Source organism: Brassica napus, chromosome A6, assembly GCF_020379485.1.
Source record: "Brassica napus cultivar Da-Ae chromosome A6, Da-Ae, whole genome shotgun sequence".
NCBI classification, from domain to species: Eukaryota; Viridiplantae; Streptophyta; class Magnoliopsida; order Brassicales; family Brassicaceae; genus Brassica; species Brassica napus.
The window spans coordinates 10,915,039-10,933,976 of record NC_063439.1 but is presented as its reverse complement, the minus strand read 5'-3'; the positions used below and the strand labels follow the sequence as shown (position 1 = coordinate 10,933,976).

The 18,938-nt window shown below is 30.6% G+C and overlaps 1 protein-coding gene and 1 long non-coding RNA gene across 2 annotated transcripts; both read left to right on the top strand.

Moving 5' to 3' along the window:
- Positions 1–2,390: 2,390 nt before the first annotated feature.
- Positions 2,391–5,590, top strand: LOC125610306. The gene is made up of 2 exons (XR_007340365.1): positions 2,391–3,572; positions 5,316–5,590. It is a non-coding gene; the product is annotated as an uncharacterized LOC125610306 (long non-coding RNA).
- Positions 5,591–11,482: 5,892 nt separating this feature from the next.
- On the top strand, positions 11,483–18,276 carry LOC106410298. Its single transcript, XM_013850793.3, has 15 exons — positions 11,483–14,256; positions 14,346–14,474; positions 14,567–14,758; positions 14,835–14,884; positions 14,996–15,308; positions 15,386–15,521; positions 15,604–15,759; positions 15,981–16,076; positions 16,324–16,502; positions 16,606–16,821; positions 16,916–17,191; positions 17,270–17,417; positions 17,504–17,637; positions 17,715–17,801; positions 17,891–18,276. The coding sequence occupies exons 1-15, from the start codon at positions 11,722–11,724 to the stop codon at positions 17,975–17,977; spliced, it is 4,734 nt and encodes a 1,577-aa protein (XP_013706247.2). The 5' UTR covers positions 11,483–11,721; the 3' UTR covers positions 17,978–18,276.
- The last annotated feature ends 662 nt before the right edge of the window (positions 18,277–18,938 follow it).

Sequence of the window (18,938 nt, the reverse complement as noted above, 5' to 3'; positions counted from 1 at the left end):
TTAATGAAGAACAAAAGATAATTATCCCCTTAGGGTTAACTATTCTAGACTTAAGGTTTAAAGTTGAGGGGGTGGAGTAGGGTTTTTGGAATGTAAAATTTAGGATTCTAATAAATATATAAACAAATATTTAAAAAATATATAAAAAAAAATAGTTTCAAACATAATTTTCGTTTTTCAAAAAGAAATTTGAAAAAAAAAATTTCAAAAACAAAAATTTTAAAAATTTTCGAATTTGAAAAAGTATAATTTGAAAACATAAATTTTTTATTTATTTATTTATTTATTTATTTATTTAATTTAAATAATAATTTATTATATATATAAATAACAAGGGCATAAAAGTCTTTTTCCACTTAATGAATAATGTATTTTTGAAAATGTCTCTTTAGTGGTGGTAAAAAAGAAAAGTGGTAAATTGGGTCCGGACCTATACAGTAAATTATATACAAATTTATATAAAAATTATTTAATTCCAAAATCTAGTATCTTATTATATAAAACTTGGTTCTTCAAAGTTACTAATTAATATGATCACGACACATGACAATTATATATTTAAGATTGCGATATGTGTTAATCTATCTCATGATTAAAAATATATATATACTAAGATATTAACAAAAACGAAGTTTATTAAAATATTATTATACATATTATCTATTCTATTAAAAGAGAAGCAGTCCTGAAAAATCTACTTATACAAGGTTGTTTGGATTATTTCCTAAGAGTTAATAATTTCATGGTCCTACTTAAATTTCTCCTAACAATATATTTTCATAAATTTTTCTGATTTTCTTTAGATATTATAAGTGTGTCACTCCTATATTTACGGTAACTACTATATTTCCTTCTATAAATTTCACCCCTTTATTATAAATTTTTCCATTTAGTTATTGATATCCCATATACGATTTACTAACCAACATTTTTTTGATGTAATAATATATAAACTCGTGGATCCATAGACTAATCTATTATGTATGTGACCATATATATTATATAATGTTTATTTTAATTCTTAAATTCATATATCTATATAAAACGAATGGTATGGTGCATATCACCATTAAATAATACATGCCATTTGAATTAAAATAGTCTGGTAAGTAATACATGTATTTTAAAAAAAATGAGTTAATGAAGTATGATAAAAAAATTATCACAAAATCATATTTTACTATAGAACCGATCAAATATAGTAGTATATTATAGTATTTTCAGTTCATAAAAAATGATATTAACATATAAGTACTGAACAAATTTGAGAAAATGCATATGAAATTAGTTAAAAATTATCCTCAGGCCAACTTATTTAATTGAGTTCTTACTATAATTCATATACAACCACTTAAACTATATTATGGAAAATTAAAAAATACAAATAATTTAGAAAATATTGCTCCATATTCTCTCTTTTTTTTATAAAAAAATAAATTGACTTGATTTTTACTTATGAAGCACAATTACTAAAATCCAAAATAGTGATTAGTATTTTTTTTGGGCAACAAATAATGTTTAGTGTAAAAGATGCTCAAATATAAGTCCACTTTTGTAATTCAATTTAAATAACAAAACAAATTTACAAATATAATTAGGTCCAGAATTAATATTTATATTATTTGAGTTTTAAGCTTGTAGGTTTCCGCGGGTTATTCAATCATATATTAGATACAAAACATATTGAGATTGGTATAAACTCTTCACTAGGTTTGGAATACCTAAGTTAAACAAGATTTTTTTCTTTTGAAAAAGTATTAATCCCGTGCTTCAAAGCTTGATTCAAAAGTTTGAATTGAGTTTTGAAAAAAATATCATCCAATTTATATGGGATTTTATCGGGTCAACCAATATTGGATAGAGGGTTAATGATAGTTTTTACGTTTTTACCGACTCTTATCAAATTTGTATATATAAGGTTTTGAGTCAATAAATAACTTTTACTTCATTTTTTTGTTTTTAATTTTGTTTGATATTCTAAATTTCCAATTAAGAAGTTAGGTACTGACAAAAAAATAAGTTATGTTTTCTTTTTTCACTTTTATATTTGTGATTTTTTGATTTTGATGAAGATTTGCACTATGTCACCTGAAGAAAATAAAGTAAACGATGGTAGAGAGAACCAAAATTAGTTGATGTTATTTGGTGTTAGTTTATTTCTGTTATCGATAATTTATTATAATGATCTTTTACTTTTGGTTTATTTTGTATTTGTAGTTTAATTTATTATTCACATTTAAATATTTAAATATTTATAAATTTTATGTTTTGATTTATTTTAAATGCCATAACTCCTATCTTGTCAGAGAAAATTTTAAATAGTCTAAACTATTTTTTTGATATTTTGTATGTCAAATGAAAATAAAAATATAAAAACCAAAGTTGAGTATTTTCTAAATGTTTTTAAACATAAAATATATACATATCCAAACTATTATTTTATGTTTAAAAAGATAGAAAATATTAAACTTTAGTTTCTATACTTTTATTTGCATAACTGATATATTATTATATAATAAATTAATTAATTTATTAACCTACGGTTCACCCGCGGTCGACCCAGTGACTCAGCAACCCGGTAAGCTATCCGGTTCAGTGTCCGGGTCGGGTTTAAAAACATTGGTTGTAACAAAATTCAGACCAGATTTATATGAATCACCTGATTTACTTATGAGACTGTAGGTTTGGTTCAGGTATGAAAACACTGCTAAAACTATTAAAAATTCTAAATATATATACTATTAGATTAGCCCAAAATCTGTCTAGTAAATTTTTTGTCTCATCAACTCAACAAATATAACTTTTACAAAATACACACAAAATGCAACGATGACGTTGTAACATAAGAATACACATATAAAATCTAAAATAAACTATTTGATAAATTATATAATTTTAAACTAAAATTCTTTTACTTTTTCGATATAATAACACTTTATAACTTAATAATATAGTTCAAAATATCAAAACCAAAATAATAATTCATATCAAACAATATTCTTAATCGGAAAAAAAATCCGCGCTTTTGAAGCGCGGGTTAAAATCTAGTTAATATTAATTTTGCTTTTTTAAAATACTGATCAAAATATAATTGCAAAATATTATTTGATAATAATTTTTCTTCTAATGTTGGGACATGTGTTTAAATATATACTGATTAATAATATATATGATAAGATAATAAAAACGAATTTTGAAAACTACTTGGGAAAATTTTACTTTTACACTTTGTTTGATACCACTATTCAATTTTACCACCAATTTAGGGATATTTTCATAAATATCATTTTCAATAATGAACAAAAGATAATAGTACCCTTACCTTATCTTCTACTCAATCATCGACTCTTCCTCTCTCTTTTTGAGATCCATCTTATCTTGGACTTACCGTCGAGATCCCCCGTCTCCGTCTAGATCCGCCGTCTCCGTCGAGATCCACCGTTTCTGTCGAGATCCGCCGTCTCCATCGAGATCCGCCATCTCTCTCTCACACAACCGGCGACGAAAACGGATTAGAGAGAATCGTGATTCAAAGCCTTCAAATGTTGATTCCTGTTCAAGATTCACAACTCGTATGTCTCTAATTCTTGTATTCTTTTGTTTGTTTCGAGTAAATATTTGATTTTGTTCTTTCTCTTATCAAAAAATCAAAAAAGTTTGCTTTAGAGTTCTCATTTGAACATGTCGATCTAAGAGAAACAAGTTCCATAGTGAACAATATTGAGTTTTGACAACTTAAAACCCTTTATAAATCTGGGTTTCAAGTAATTTTAGGGGTTTCTCCTTTCTGTTATCCAAAAATAGAATACGGTTAATTTGGACTTGTCATTTGAATGGTCCCTGCTAAGAGATAGATTTTTCGATAGTGAACATTGTATATTAAGGAATTATAACCCTTTATAAATATGGGTTTTAGGATATTGTTGATAATACAACTAAACGATTTACAAGATTTTATAAAAGAAGTTTTTTTAACAAGAGTTCATCGCATATGTCTATAGGACAACATATAAATGTGTGAACTAAAGAAGTCTTGTGTTGTGTTATTCTATATTATTTGTAAGACTGTTGTCGAAATCTACGTTGCACGGAAGCTTCATCGGACGTCCGCTTCCCGCTTCGGAACCAGAATCGGAATCGGAACCTTGTGGAAGCTTGCGGAATCTTGCTTCCAAAACGATTCTAAAATATTCTCTTTAAAAACCTGTTGGAAGCTTATGATTCCGTTTTGGAATCTCGCTTCCGTTTTAAAAAAAAATACAATGTATATCAATAAAATATAAATCTATATTTTTAATCTATATAAAATAAAAAAATTTAATAGTAATGAATATTGAGTTATAAATATACAAATATCAAAAATAATACTATAAATTATCTTTATGCATTGAGATTTTTTATTAAAGATATAGCACATATTGAAACATATTGTGTCAATTATTTATGAAGTATTAAAAATAATTAATATAATATTTTTTGTAAACATAATTTATGTGTATTTTTACAGTTTTAATATAAAATCATTTCAAAATTATTATAAATGAATAAATATTTTATTTCAAATTTAAATCATATAATTTTTAGTCCTAATTTTTTAACAATTTTGCATATATATATATATGTATATATGGATATACGCTTCCAACACGTACCCGCTTCCTAATATTTTAAAAAATCTCGCTTCTGCGCTTCCTTACGCTTCCGCTTCCACGTACCCGCTTCCGTTTCCATGTAACATAGGTCGAAATACACGAACCCTATGCTTGGATAAGGTATGTTTAAGCCATGATTAGAAGTTCATATCATCCTTTTATTAACTTCATATCATTTTTTTTTAGACTTCTCATTTGAACATGTCGATTTAAGAGAAACAGTTTCGATAGTGAACATTGAGTTTTTTGACAACTTAAAATCCTTTATAAATTTGGGTTTCAAGTAATTTTAGGATTTTCTTCCTTCTGTTTATCCAAAAATAGAATACGGTTGATTTGGACTTGTCATCTGAATAGTTCCGGCTAAGAGAGAGATTTTCCGATAGTACACTGCATATTGAGGAATTATAACCCCTTATAAATTTGTATTTTAGGATATTGTTGATAGTACAGCTCAACGATTTACAAGGTTTTATAAAATAAGTTCTTAAACAAGAATTCATCATATATGTCTATAGAACAACATATAAACGTGTGAACTCGAGAAGTCTTGTGATGTGTTATTTGTAAGACTGTTACCGAAATACATGAACATTATGCTTGGATAAGGTATCTTTAGACCACGATTAAAAGTTAACATCATCATTTTATTTCGTCTTGCAGTTAGACAGTAATGAATCTTGCACATCTCCATGATTGCCTCCAAGGATTTATGAAGCTGTAACAGAACCACTAGACAATCCAAAAGTGATTATCCAATCGGTGTCTTGGTCAATAATGTTAAGTGTTTTATAAAAGATTATAAATGAAGTTTTATAGGGGTTTATAAATTTATAAATTAGAGAGACTTATAATACGTTGTTTTTTCTTTGTTACATCTTGTGGTTAATACATTATTTGGATTCTCTGAGGAATACAAACATTTGGTGACCCCAACACATCCTGATCTTGGATGACATGGATTTTTACAGTGTTGTGCAATTAGTTCAACAAGGATATAAAATGAAGAAAAGCTAAGGAGAACGAGGATTTGTGGTTTTACTTTTTGCAGCATATGATGTAGGGCAATAACACATGAAAGAAGATAAAAATGAAGAGAAAAGAAAGCTTAAGAGAAAATAAAAGTTTATAAATAATTTATAAAAATATATAAAACAGTTTTAAAAGTTTATAAGCTATTTATAAAGGTTTATATATTATTTGTAAGAGTCTCAAAACCATTTATAAATGTTTATAAAACAATTAATAAAGTCTATAAATCATTTATAATTGTTTATAAAAACGTTAAGAAAGTATATACACAATTAATATGGGTTATGTATTCAATTTATAAGGTTTATAGGTTTAGGAACCAATTAGAAAGTCTCTTAAATAATTTATAAGAGTCTAAAGTAATTTATAAGGACTTATAGAAACAATTTATAAGAATTTGTAAAATTGTGTATAAGGGTTTATAAGGATATATAAATAATTAATAAGAGTTTATAAATCATTTATAAAAATTACTAAAAACAATTTCTGAATTTTATAAAAATTTTAAAAAGAGTTTGTAAATTTGTTCATAAGGGTTTATAAGGATATATAAATAATTAATAAGAGTTTATAAATCATTTATAAAAATTACTAAAAACAATTTCTGACTTATAAAAACAATTTATAAGGGTTTGTAAAATTGTTTATAAGGGTTTATAAGGATATATAAATAATTAATAAGAGTTTATAAATCATTTATAAAAACTACTAAAAACAATTTCTGAATTTTATAAACCTTTTAAAAAGGTTTACAATTTTTTTGTAAGTCTATAAACTATTTATAAAGGCTTATAAAACAATTTATAAGAGTATGTAAAATAGTTTATAAGGATTTATCTGTAAATAATTAATAACTGTTTATAAATCATTTATAAATGTTTATAAAAACAATACATAAATTTTATAAACCATTTATAAGAGTACATAAATTATTTATAAAGAATCTATAAACTTTTTATAGAGGATATGTAAACAATTTGTTTGTTCATGACTTTATAAAGTATATATTTTGTCTGTATTTTAATCATTTGATGTGGAATCCTAATTTACCTTCATAATTTAGACACTAAAAACATATGAACGACATGTTTCTTTACTTGAATTCTGGATACAATGTGTTATTTCTCTTCTTGTTCTCTCTTCTGTATAAGGTTCCCTTCATGTAACCCATTTGGTCACATGAATATTGGCACAAAATCTAGACCATTCAACGTCAACCTAACCAAGCTTGATTTCTATTACAAGAAACAAAATGTAGTAAAAATGAGTAGTTTCAATTACTTAGCCACATAATAACAGGCCATTTCATGGAAAGAGCAAGACTATGAGTTGAAATGACTATATAAGGCTCTCATCTGAACATTAGAGATAATTCCTTGTTCTCAACAAAAAAGTTGTCATTTCAAATATAATCTGAGAACATCAAGGTTTCTCCACATCACACTCTTCTCTTTTGTAAAAAAAAAAAAACAATTGCAGCCAAATTCACTTAGATGTCCAACTAACCTCTTCAACTTTGCAAGTCTTAGGAGAGATATACGATTGTTTTAGTATAAGAGATGTCTGAAGAAGATGAGAGAGAAGATGGTGTTAAGAAGCCAACTTTGTAACTTTTATAAAGCTTTATAAATCTGCAATTCTTTGATCTCACAAACCACGTTCTTGTTCTGAGTCCCTCATACTTTTTCAAACAGCTCACCAACCTCGTCGATCTTCAAAATCTGGACACAACCCAATCACATATTATTCCTACGCATAAGCACCCACTTCCCAAAACAAGATTCACTGTAATTTAACTCAGAAATGTGCACTTCAAAGTTCAAACACGTCAATTAGATTTGGGGTTTTATATAGATTCAATTGAACTAACTTACTCAATTGAACTCGGAAATCAAATCCACTGACACAAACTATCTTTAAGTTTGTCGATCGTGTTCACCGGAGCGAGATTTGGTCGGAGTAATTGGATATGGTCACTGGAGCGTCGTTGGTTCAATCATTATAACCTGATTATAAGAAATATAGGGATCAAGGAAGGAATAGAAAATATTCAACACAAAAAAAATCTCAAAACAAGAAAGATCAACAAAGACATATCAAAAACGATAATACATAAGCACTACGTTCTTCACTAATAAATATTTATAAGATTTTATAAATTTGAGATTTGAAAACTTCACGAGAAAAACTCTGTCTTCCTTCGCAGAAACATATCAATTTTGAGAAACAAAAGCTACAATTACAGAAAGAGACGAAAATCAACATCTATTATCCTTTAACCTTTGTTAGTGTTTCTTAGCGTCGTGAGAGAGATCGTCGTAGCTTCGTCGGATCTCGCCGCAGCTTCGTACGATCTCACCGTAGCTTCGTCGGATCTCTTCGTAGCTTCGTCGGATCTCGCCGGACAACTCTGCAGAGTCGTCCAATCTCGCCGGAGAACTCGTCACCGCCGGAATCCGTTGCCGATTTGTGAGATGATGAGATTTAATTATCGTGAGATGTAAGAGAGAAGAGTTAGTCTTAGGCTTAATTAGTTAGGGGTATAAAAGTAATTTGCCAATTAAAATTTTAATGGTAAAATTGAAAAGTGTAAAGTTGAAAAGTGGTATTAGGAAAGTTGTATTAGTGGCAATTCCCCAAACTACTTTTAAAAATTATTTAAGAGTAAAAACGATCTTTTAAAAAATATTTAGTAGTAATTTTTCAAAATATTATTTAATATAATTTTCTTTTCAAAATTTTTAAAGAAAATATAATTATAAAAGATTATATTGAGCTTGGTTTTTCAAAATTACTAATTAACATGAATGTGACACAAGGTAGTTATATATTTAAAAATGTGATATGTGTTAAACTATGTCATAATCAAAAATATATATTTTAAAATAATAAAAACGATTTTTCTTAAAAATTAATTATAAATATTATTTAATATTATTATTATAATTATTACTATTATTATTATTATTATTATTATTATTGTTATTATTATTTTTATTATAATGTTTGTTTTAGGAGATACTAAAGGGAAAATTGCCACAAATACCACATTCATAGTACCACTTTACATGTTTGCACTAACCACTTTTCATGTTTGCACTAACCACTTTTACTCTCACTTTTAATGAAGGATAAAATACAATTATACCTTTAGGGTTAACTAATCTAGACTTAGGGTTTAGAGTTGAAGGGTGGGGTAAGGTTTTTGGAATGTAAAATTTATGATTCTAATAAATATATAATTAAATACTTAAAAAATATATAAAAATAATTTCAAACATAATTTTCGTTTTACAAAAAGAAATTTGAAAAAAAAAATTCGGGAAAAAAATTTCAAAAAAAAAAATTTATAAAAAAGTTCGAATTTGAAAAACTATAATTAGAAAACATAAAAAAATGTAAAATTTTTTTTTATTTTTTTTATTTAAATAATAATTTATTATATATATAAATAACAAGGATATAAGAGTCTTTTGGCACTTAATGAAGAAAGTATTTTTGAAATGTCTCATTAATGGTGGTAAAAATGAAAAGTGGTACCATGAAAGTGGTAAACATGTAATTTCCTCATACTAAAGATAGAGAATTATAAAAGATAAATAGGAAAATTCGTTTTTGTTTAACATTTGTTTTGTATAATTCCCTATTTAAGATTTGTTTTTTATCTAAAGATAAACATTAACTTTTAAAAAACAAATGTTAAACAAAAACGAATTGTCAAATCTTACAAGTACAATTAATTATTTAATAAAAACATGAAGAAAAAACTAACATTAAAATTAATAATATTACTTTTTTAAAAGCGTAATTAAATGAAAATTATAAAAATACTGTTATTATTTTCATATAAGTAAATAACTTTCTTTTTTTCATAGATAATTGTATGTTAATAAATTATGACAAAAAATAGCTATAAATATTTCACATTTATATTTAGGTTTAAAATTCTACATATTATTTTCACAAAATACAATAATATTTACATGAAAAGTATTACCTCAGTATTTTGTTTTAATTTCTTGATACAACTCAACTTTTTATTACCCTTATTACAACTTATGATGCTAACATAACTTTTAATTTTGATGTTATTGTCGTACATGAGTATTTATAAATATGATAAATATTTATTTGTATGTATAAGACAAAATATATAAATAATTGATTTTTTCATTTAAAAATAAAACATTTGTATAAAAATCTAAAATAAATAAAATAATTAATTTTCTTTTTAAAAGCGCAAATAAAATAAAAAAAATAAAATTAATCTTATTTTCTTATAATTAACTAACTTTACTTTTTAATAATTTTGTGTTAAAAAATATAAACCAAAATTAACTTCAAATATTTCACTTGATATGTATGATTGTGATATGTGTCAATAAAAAAATTAGTGTCAATAAAAACTTCCATTATGTGAAAATAACTTCTTCTTTTTCTTAAATCTTTAATAAAAGAGATTTTTAAAAGAAAATTATTTTCTAATCTTAACCAATTAAAAAATTTTCCTTTTTTCAGATCATGACTAGAGAGAATTGTAAAATTTTATTCAATAGTAATTTTTACTTCAAAAATTTAATGATAAACATGATAGTAACATTTATTCATTTAACAAGAAAAATTGTAAAAATATTAATGATATTGAAAAATACGATTTGAAAGTTGCAACTTTTAAAAATATTTAATATTAACTGGAAATAGTTATTTGATAGAAATTGTATTTCTTTAAATCCTAGACAAAATATAATAGTAAAAGATTATGTGATATTAATTTCTTTTTCTAAAATCCTACAAAACTGTAAAAGAATATTTGATAGTTGTTTTTCTTTTTTTTTATAAAAAAATCCTAAACAAAAGAAATTTGTGTAATATTTTTAAATCCTAACCAAAAGAGAATTGTAAAATTTTATTTGATATTATTTTTAAGAGAGTGTTTGATGATAACATGATACTAAAAATTATCTAATTAACAAAAGAAGTGTAAAATTAGTATTGATATGAATTGTAAAAATACAATTTTAAAATATTTATTAATAAATAAAATAATTAGTTGATAGCAATATATTTGTTTTTGAAATTATAAAGAGAAGCTAATTGTAATAGGTAATATGACAATAATTTACCTTTTGTAAAATCTTAAACAAAATTTTAAAAAGAGTATTTAATATATTTATTTTTTAATTATAAATAAAAAGGAGATTTATAAAATAGAATGTTTTCTTTTTAAAAAAAAATCCTAACAAAATAACATTTTAAAGACTTATTTAATAAAAACATTAAATTAGTACATAAGAACATGTATAATATTGTCATTGATTCGATTGATGTATTTAACTTTTATTTCTTTTTACTTTTTATTTTGGATTGTGTTCAGTTTAAATGTTTATGTATAGTATTTTCTGTAATACTGAGTATAAAGTTTATAACAACTCATCTATGCATCATGATTATAAAATATAAAAATATATTAAGTTGAACTTATGTGTGCCAACCGAAAGAAATGATATAAGGTCTGGTAAGGGCTGTAAAATCCCATTGTATTCGAGGAGTAAAATTATTAAATAAATCTCAAACAATATATGCAAAAAACAATCATAATATTATAATAAAATGATTTATTATTTTATGGTTTTTATTAAATTAAAACATCAAACAAAAACCTGTTGATATCTTGTATATATACTATCAAAAAAAAGAAAGAAATGTAGCATGAAAGGAACAGACGGTTCAACCGCACCAAACCACAAAATGTGACATAAACCGAACAAATATATATCTCTTCTAAATCAATAATCGCGATGTAAATCTCACTCGGTTAATAAATCAATCCCCTTTTCGCACTCCACATAGAGAGAGAGACGACAACGAGTCTTCTTCTACTCTCCATCTCTTCTACCTCACCAACCCTCTCCGTCGTACTACGTTCTCGTAATCCCCGACGCGACGCCTTACGCTGACTGCAACTTAATTTCCGATTTAACCGTCTTCGAGCATCTCTTCTTCATGCGGATTAAATTAGGTTTGAACTGAATCGTCGATGGGTCAGAAGAAGAAACCCCCCGCGCCTCGCTCCAAGCAATCGCTATCTTCTTCAGCGGCGGAGGCTCAGCCGTCCTCTGAGGTTTCCGCTTCTACCTCCTATGAGGAGCCGTCAAATTTGGCTGAAATCAAGGCGGAGTGCGAGAAGGCACTGACGTCATTCCGGCGGGGAAGCTACAACAAGGCGATTCGGCTCATGAAGGAATCATGCTCTCGCCATCAACACTCTGCCCTGATTCACCGTGTCCAAGGTACTGTGTGCGTGAAGGTTTCTTCTGTATACGAAGACGCAGTTACTAAACAGAAGTACATCCGTAGCGCTATTGAATCCGCTAGAAAAGCTGTGGAGCTTTCACCCAACTCTATTGAGTTTTCCCATTTTTACGCTAACCTGCTTTACGAGTCTGCTAGCGATGGTAGAGAGTACGAGGAGGTTGTGCAGGAGTGTCACAGAGCTCTCGCCATTGAGAATCCAATCGATCCTGCTAAAGACTCTCTTCAGGACGAGAGTCAGCACAAGATATTGACACCTGAGGCTCGTATTGCGAATGTTCAGGATGAGGTCAGGTCACTGATACAGAAGTCTAATCTTGGTTCGTTGTCCACTTGGATGAAACATCTGAGAAATGGAGAAGGGGAGTTTCGGTTGTTTGACATGAGGAAGATGGCTGAGGATCCTATTGAGAGTAACTTGGTTCAGACCAGGAGGCCGAACGAGATTAAGAAAGCTACCAAGACTCTTGAAGAGAAGAGGAAGGAGATTGAAGTGAGAGTGGCTGCAGGTAGGTTGTTGCAGCAGAAATCAGAATCTTCCTCGGTAGATAGTGTTAACAGCAAGGGATCAGATCCAGCATTAGGCTCGGGTCAGAGAAGCGGGGAGAGGAGAAAGCATGGGAATGCAAGGAAGAACGGCTCTACAGTAGAGAGAAGAGATCGGGTTAGATCATATTGGGAGTCTACAAGCAAAGAAATGAAAAAAGAATTACTTAGGATTAAGGTTAGTGATCTTAAGAGTCACTTTAGTGCATCCAAGGATGGCGATGCAAATGATATAATAACTGAAGCTTTGTCCTTTTGTGAAGCTAATAAGACTTGGCGGTTTTGGGTTTGCTGCAAGTGTAGTGAAAAGTTCAAGGATTCTGAGTCTTATATGCAGCATATTGTAGGGGAGCATATGGGTAATGTTTTTCCTAAGATGCAAATGGTTTTGCCTCAGAGTCTCGACAGTGAGAGGATTGAGATGCTTCTTACTTCCCCATGGAAACCATTGGATTTTCCTGCAGCGGTGAAGTTGCTTTGCAGCCAGCAGAAAATCCAAAATTCTGAGTTTAGTGAGTTTTACGCTGGAGGTTACATGGACGATGGTGACGATTGCTTCCAGGATGCATGGAATGACACTTCACCAGAAAAAGAAAACATTGGAGATGCTTGCAACGGTTATGAGAAGAATGAGTCGGAAAAGGATAGGCTGTCAAATCCGTTTTGTCTTACTGATGAATGGCCGATATCCGATGATCCGGAACGTACAAAGCTCCTTAAAAGCATCCGTGCAGCATTTGAGCTACTTATCAAACACAGTTATTTAGCTACCAGCCATTATGATAAGGTGATACAGTTTACTCTGGATGAACTACGGAATCTACCCTCGGTTTCGCAATTCTTAAATCGTGGTTTGGGTCAGTCACCCATATGCATACGCTTCTTGGGAGCTACCCAGCTCAAGAAAATTCTTCAATTCCTGCAAGACTTGTCACATGCCTGTGGGGTGAGTCGATATTCGGAACAAAGTAACCCCAACGATGAAGTTGACCTGGGTCTTCAAATTACAGAAGAGATTTTTCTTGATGGTGAAGGGTCATGTCTTCTTCTGGATGAAAAATTGCTTGGCTCAGAGTGCATCCAAGAGAAACATATGGGCTCAGCATTGAATAATGGAGATATTGCCAGTTCTGAAGATATTGCTAATGGCAATAATGTGTCTGCTGGTGCGGATGGTTTTCTATCATGGATCTTCTCAGGACCCTCTAGTGGGGAACAAACTGCGATTTGGATGCGCACAGTGGAAGAGAAAACAAATCAAGAACAAAAGACCATGGAGATTCTTGAGAAGGAGGTCCATGACTTGCAGAACCTCTTCGAGAGAAAATGCGAGCACTTAGGCTACGAGGGAGCACTGCAAACTGTTGAGGACCTTTGTCTTGAAGAAGGCCGGAAAAGAGAGACTTCACCGGACTTTACTCATGAAAGCTATGAATCTGTGCTGAGAAAACGAAGGGAAGAGCTAAGTGCTCATGAATTGGAGTTTTTTAGTAGTAGCTTTGAATTAGAAGCTATAAAAAATGTTTTGAGAGACGCAGACACTCTTAAACGCAATCAGTTTGGATATGAAGAATCATATACATGCACGAGTTCTCAGCTACGTGACCTAGAATCTGGTGAAGCTGATGAATGGGGGATGAAAGATTCTTTTAGTGAAGCTGACAGTTTCATAGAGACTGCGATCCAGAAACAAAAGGAGCAGTTGTCTACAGAGGTAACCTTTTCTATCTTTACACAACACGACTGAGAATAATTGATAACTGCCTTGTTCCTTAACAAATATTCCGTATGTGTGTATTACAGCTTAACAGAATCGATGCAAGAATGATGCGCGGTGTTACTGTGGTGCAGCAATTAGAGCTAAGGCTTGGACCTGCTTCATCCAATGATTATCAGATAGTAATGTTACCGTTGGTCAGGTCTTACATGCGGGTAAGTATCTAACTCATTAGACCTTGTTATCTTTCCTACCCTTTAGGTGTAGGGTTCTTTCGGGTTTTGATTCCACTTTTCTCTCTTTCCAGGCACATTTGGAGGCATTGGCAGAGAAAGATGCCACTGAGAAGTCTGATGCTGCAAGCAAAGCGTTTCTCGTTGAGCTCGCTCTTGATTCTAAGAAGGAGGCCCGAGGAAGAAATGATCATTCTAAACACACCCAAGAAAAGTCCAAGGATAAGAAAAAGAATAAACACTCTAAAAAATTGAAGGATTCAAAGGTTAGAACTAATCTGTTGTCTACTTTTTAACTATTTCTTGTCTATATTTGTAACTAGCTTTAATGTTTTGCTATAGGCTTCTGTTGGAAACGACCATCGCTTCAATGTTGATTCAGTTGAACACAGGTGAAGATCTTTTATGTTAAAAAAATTAGTTTAAATACTGAACCGAGATAATTTATTTTCGTCCTGAAAATTGGTGGTAAATAATATTTCTTTGATGATTTCTTGTTCCAGCCTCCCTTCGGTTGCATCTTTTGGTGATCCCTCAGAGGCTGACGTTGTTCCTGAAGCTGTTGAATCTTTAAAAGAACAGGAAGAGGAATGCAGACGCCGAACAGAGCTAGAGCTAGATGAGATAAAGCTTGAAGAAACTCTCGAGTATCAAAGAAGAATTGAGAATGAAGCCAAGGAGAAGCATATTGCAGAACAACAAAAGAAATACAGCTCTTTAGTTACAACGAGTGATGCAGAGGCAGTGCATGATATTTGCAGAGATGGTGTCTTTGTTGATTTAGATTTACGAGAACAAGAAAAATCACTAAGTCAGGTAACCATTGAGTGACAAGGTTGTGGTGTCGCGAGTGATCACTTCAATTTAATTTTTGGGTTTCTTGGCTTTACCAGGAGAACCTTGTTCAAAGAAATGGACTATCTCATGACTTGGAAGTAACTCACGTGTATACAAATGGTGACTGTCGGTCAACAAATCATTGTGCGATACCTGATGCTGCCACGGTTCAGGATGTGAAATCCCAAAAAGGTTATCAATGTCTTCGAATTTGAATATATGTCTCTACTGACCTTTCTGATACGCTTATATTGGTTTGTTTTGTATATTGCAGTAGTGGCTAATGGGGTAGCTACCCAAGCTGGTGTTTTACAATCTGATCAACGCATTGGGAGGAGGGGTAGACGCCAAAAAACTTCTAACAAGGTAGTTGGACCTTCTGAGAGCACCGGCAAGGAGAGAGAATCTGAAACTCTGCGTAGCAATGGTGGTAGGTCTTTTTTTCATTTTTATTCTTATCTGTCTCATGATTTCAGAGAATGATTGTTGTTACGTATTTGAACTTGGAATTATAATTAAAGTTAGACTTTTGTTAAAGCCGGAGCTACTTTGATTACTGTATATTGGTTTTACTTTTCTGCAACAAAGAATGACATCACATTGATTTCTTGCAATTCTTATATAACATGATATTTCATCCTGGTGATGAAGATGTGGGAACAAAGACATTAAGACAACTACAAGCTGAAGAGGATGAAGAAGAAAAGTTTCAAGCTGACCTTAAAAAAGCTGTGCGTCAAAGCCTTGGTAGTTTCTCAACCGTCCCTGCTTATTTATTATATCTCTTTATCAACCTTTGGTATTTTTTGCAAGTGTCCATTCTTGTCTATTGTCTGACTCAGCCTTCTCTCCATCTCAGGACACGTTCTTTTATTTTAGATGTCAAGTTACCTTTTTTTCACTTTCATCATATTTGTTCTGTGATCATTTTGGAGTGACATTGACAAAGCCTGATATGAAGCATCTGACGCCATAACATTTTGTTTCAACCCAGATACGTACCAAGGAGGTAGAAATATGACGTCATGTTTGAGGACACCTCTGGAAGTAAACAGTCATGAAATTTCTGATTCCACAAAGGAGTCTCCAAGCTCTACAGAAGTTGGCATATTTGGTACAGGTCTTCAGAATGAAGTTGGGGAATATAATTGCTTTTTGAATGTTATCATACAGGTAACCTCCATTCTCAAAAACTGTTTGATTTCTCAGGTATCATGGTCTACAGTATACAGCTTGAAAGATTTATAATTTTAATGTTGTTTTATTTTGATCTCAGTCTCTATGGAATCTGGGGGTGTTTCGGGCTGAGTTCTTGCGTAGTTCAACTTTAGATCACCATCACGTTGGAGATCCTTGTGTCGTCTGCTCATTGTATGAAGTTCTTACTGCTTTAAGCGCTGCTTCGAGGGAAATACGAAAAGAACCTGTAACACCTTCAACGCTCAGAATTGCGTTGAGCAACTTGTATCCAGATAGCAGTTTCTTCCAAGAGGTAATAAACTTGTTCTGGTTTCAAATATTTATCCTAATACAGAGTACTTTCGTTGCATCAAGGAGCCTAAAGTTGGGCGTCTTATGGTGAACAGGCTCAGATGAACGATGCTTCAGAAGTATTGGCTGTGATTTTCGACTGCCTTCATCGCTCATTTGCTCAGAGCGCAAGCGTGTCTGACACAGATTCTTCTGAGAGCAACTACACAGGTTCATGGGATTGTGCCAACCGCACATGTATTGCCCATTCTCTGTTTGGAATGAATATCTTTGAGCAACTGAATTGCTACAGCTGTGGGCTGGAGTCGAGGCATATGAAGTACACTTCCTTTTTCCATAACATCAACGCTAGTGCCCTACGGAACATGAAGGTGAAAAGATATACTAATCATGCAAGTGTTCATTGGTTTCATAATTCACTGTTGGTTTGCCCACATTATGTCTAATAGGTTACCTGCCCCGAGACTGCATTTGATGAACTCCTAAATCTTGTCGAGATGAACCACCAAATAGCCTGTGATCCTGAAACTGGTGGGTGTGGGAAACCCAACCATATCCGACATTTTCTTAACACTCCACCACATGTTTTTACTGCAGGTAATTCTTTTCCTAGGGATTCTGTTGAATGTTAGCCTTTTCAGATCACTGATATTTGTGTCCTAACATTTTTGGGGGTTGGGCAGTTTTAGGGTGGCAAAACACATGCGAGAGTGTAGAAGACATAGCAGCTACTCTTGCAGCCTTGAATACCGAAATAGACATCAGCATCATGTACCGTGGTCTTGACCCTAAGAGCATATATAGCTTAGCTTCTGTGGTACGTGTTTACTATTTGTTTTTCTTTTGGCTTTCTATGATCTTAACGTTGTTGTTCTGCGCTTTCTGAAACTCCAGGTTTGCTATTATGGACAGCATTATCATTGCTTTGCATATAGTCATGAACACGATCGGTGGATCATGTACGATGACAAAACTGTTAAGGTAATAAGAGTATTGAAATACACTCGACTTTGAAGGCATATACAGGATTCCACGTTTATCACCCGTTTGATGTGTTAACATATTTTCAGGTGATCGGTAGCTGGACTGATGTACTTTCTACGTGCAAGAAAGGACACTTGCAGCCACAGCTTCTTCTTTACGAGAAGCAACGTTAACCAAAAAGAAAAAAGGAAACCAAAAAATAGAGCAAGTGGAGATATGGTGCTACGGTTTAGAAGATCTCCCAAGTACATACAGAAAAGGAAGTAAGTACTTTTTTTACAATCAGAGCGAGAGGAAAATTGTGATAATACTCATCAGCGGTTGAAAGAGGATGGGAAAGCAGATTTTGTCACATGATTAAGCTAAAATGTTTTCATTGCAAGAGTTGTTACGGAATCTAAAGGTAGTTTTCTTCGTCAAGTCATTATCACATTGAGGATTCGATTCATATAAATCTATGCACTCTTCCTTCTTTGGTTTCTATAGATCGGATCTGTCTCTGACTAGTATAAATTTAGAAAAATGTCATTTAAATCAATTTTCAAATTTGGTTTAAATAAGCCGTCAACTATTCAGTAAACCAAAAAGACACTTAATTTTTGTCGACCAGCTTTTTAATCATAAATTGACGTTATCACTTTATTCCTATCGTTAGTCAACAGTTAAAGTTTTTTAGTTTGAGTGAAAAGTTGAATTTTAGCACAAATCTAAATCAACAATTTTCCAAAATATTAATTTTTAAATATTTAAAAGTAATGATAATACTAATAATAAAATTATAAATAAGAAATAATTCAAACCAAAAAAAAAAATTCATTTATATTATAACCTAATTAGTTAACATATTTAATTAAGAGAAAAAGACTAGAATAACACCCAACCAAGTTTTTGTTCCCAAAGTAGCACTCAAGGCTCAAAGTCACAAAAATAGGTTTCATTAAAGAGGTAATATACATTTATACCCTTTGGGTTAATTAATCCAAATCTTAGGGTTTAGAGTTAAGGGGTGGGGTTTTGGAATTAGGGTTTAAAATTTTATAAAAAATAAATAATAAAATAAAAAATAAAAAATAAAAATTTTAAAAACAGTTTCAAAAAGTATTTTTAAATTATAAAAAGAAAATTTTTAAAAAA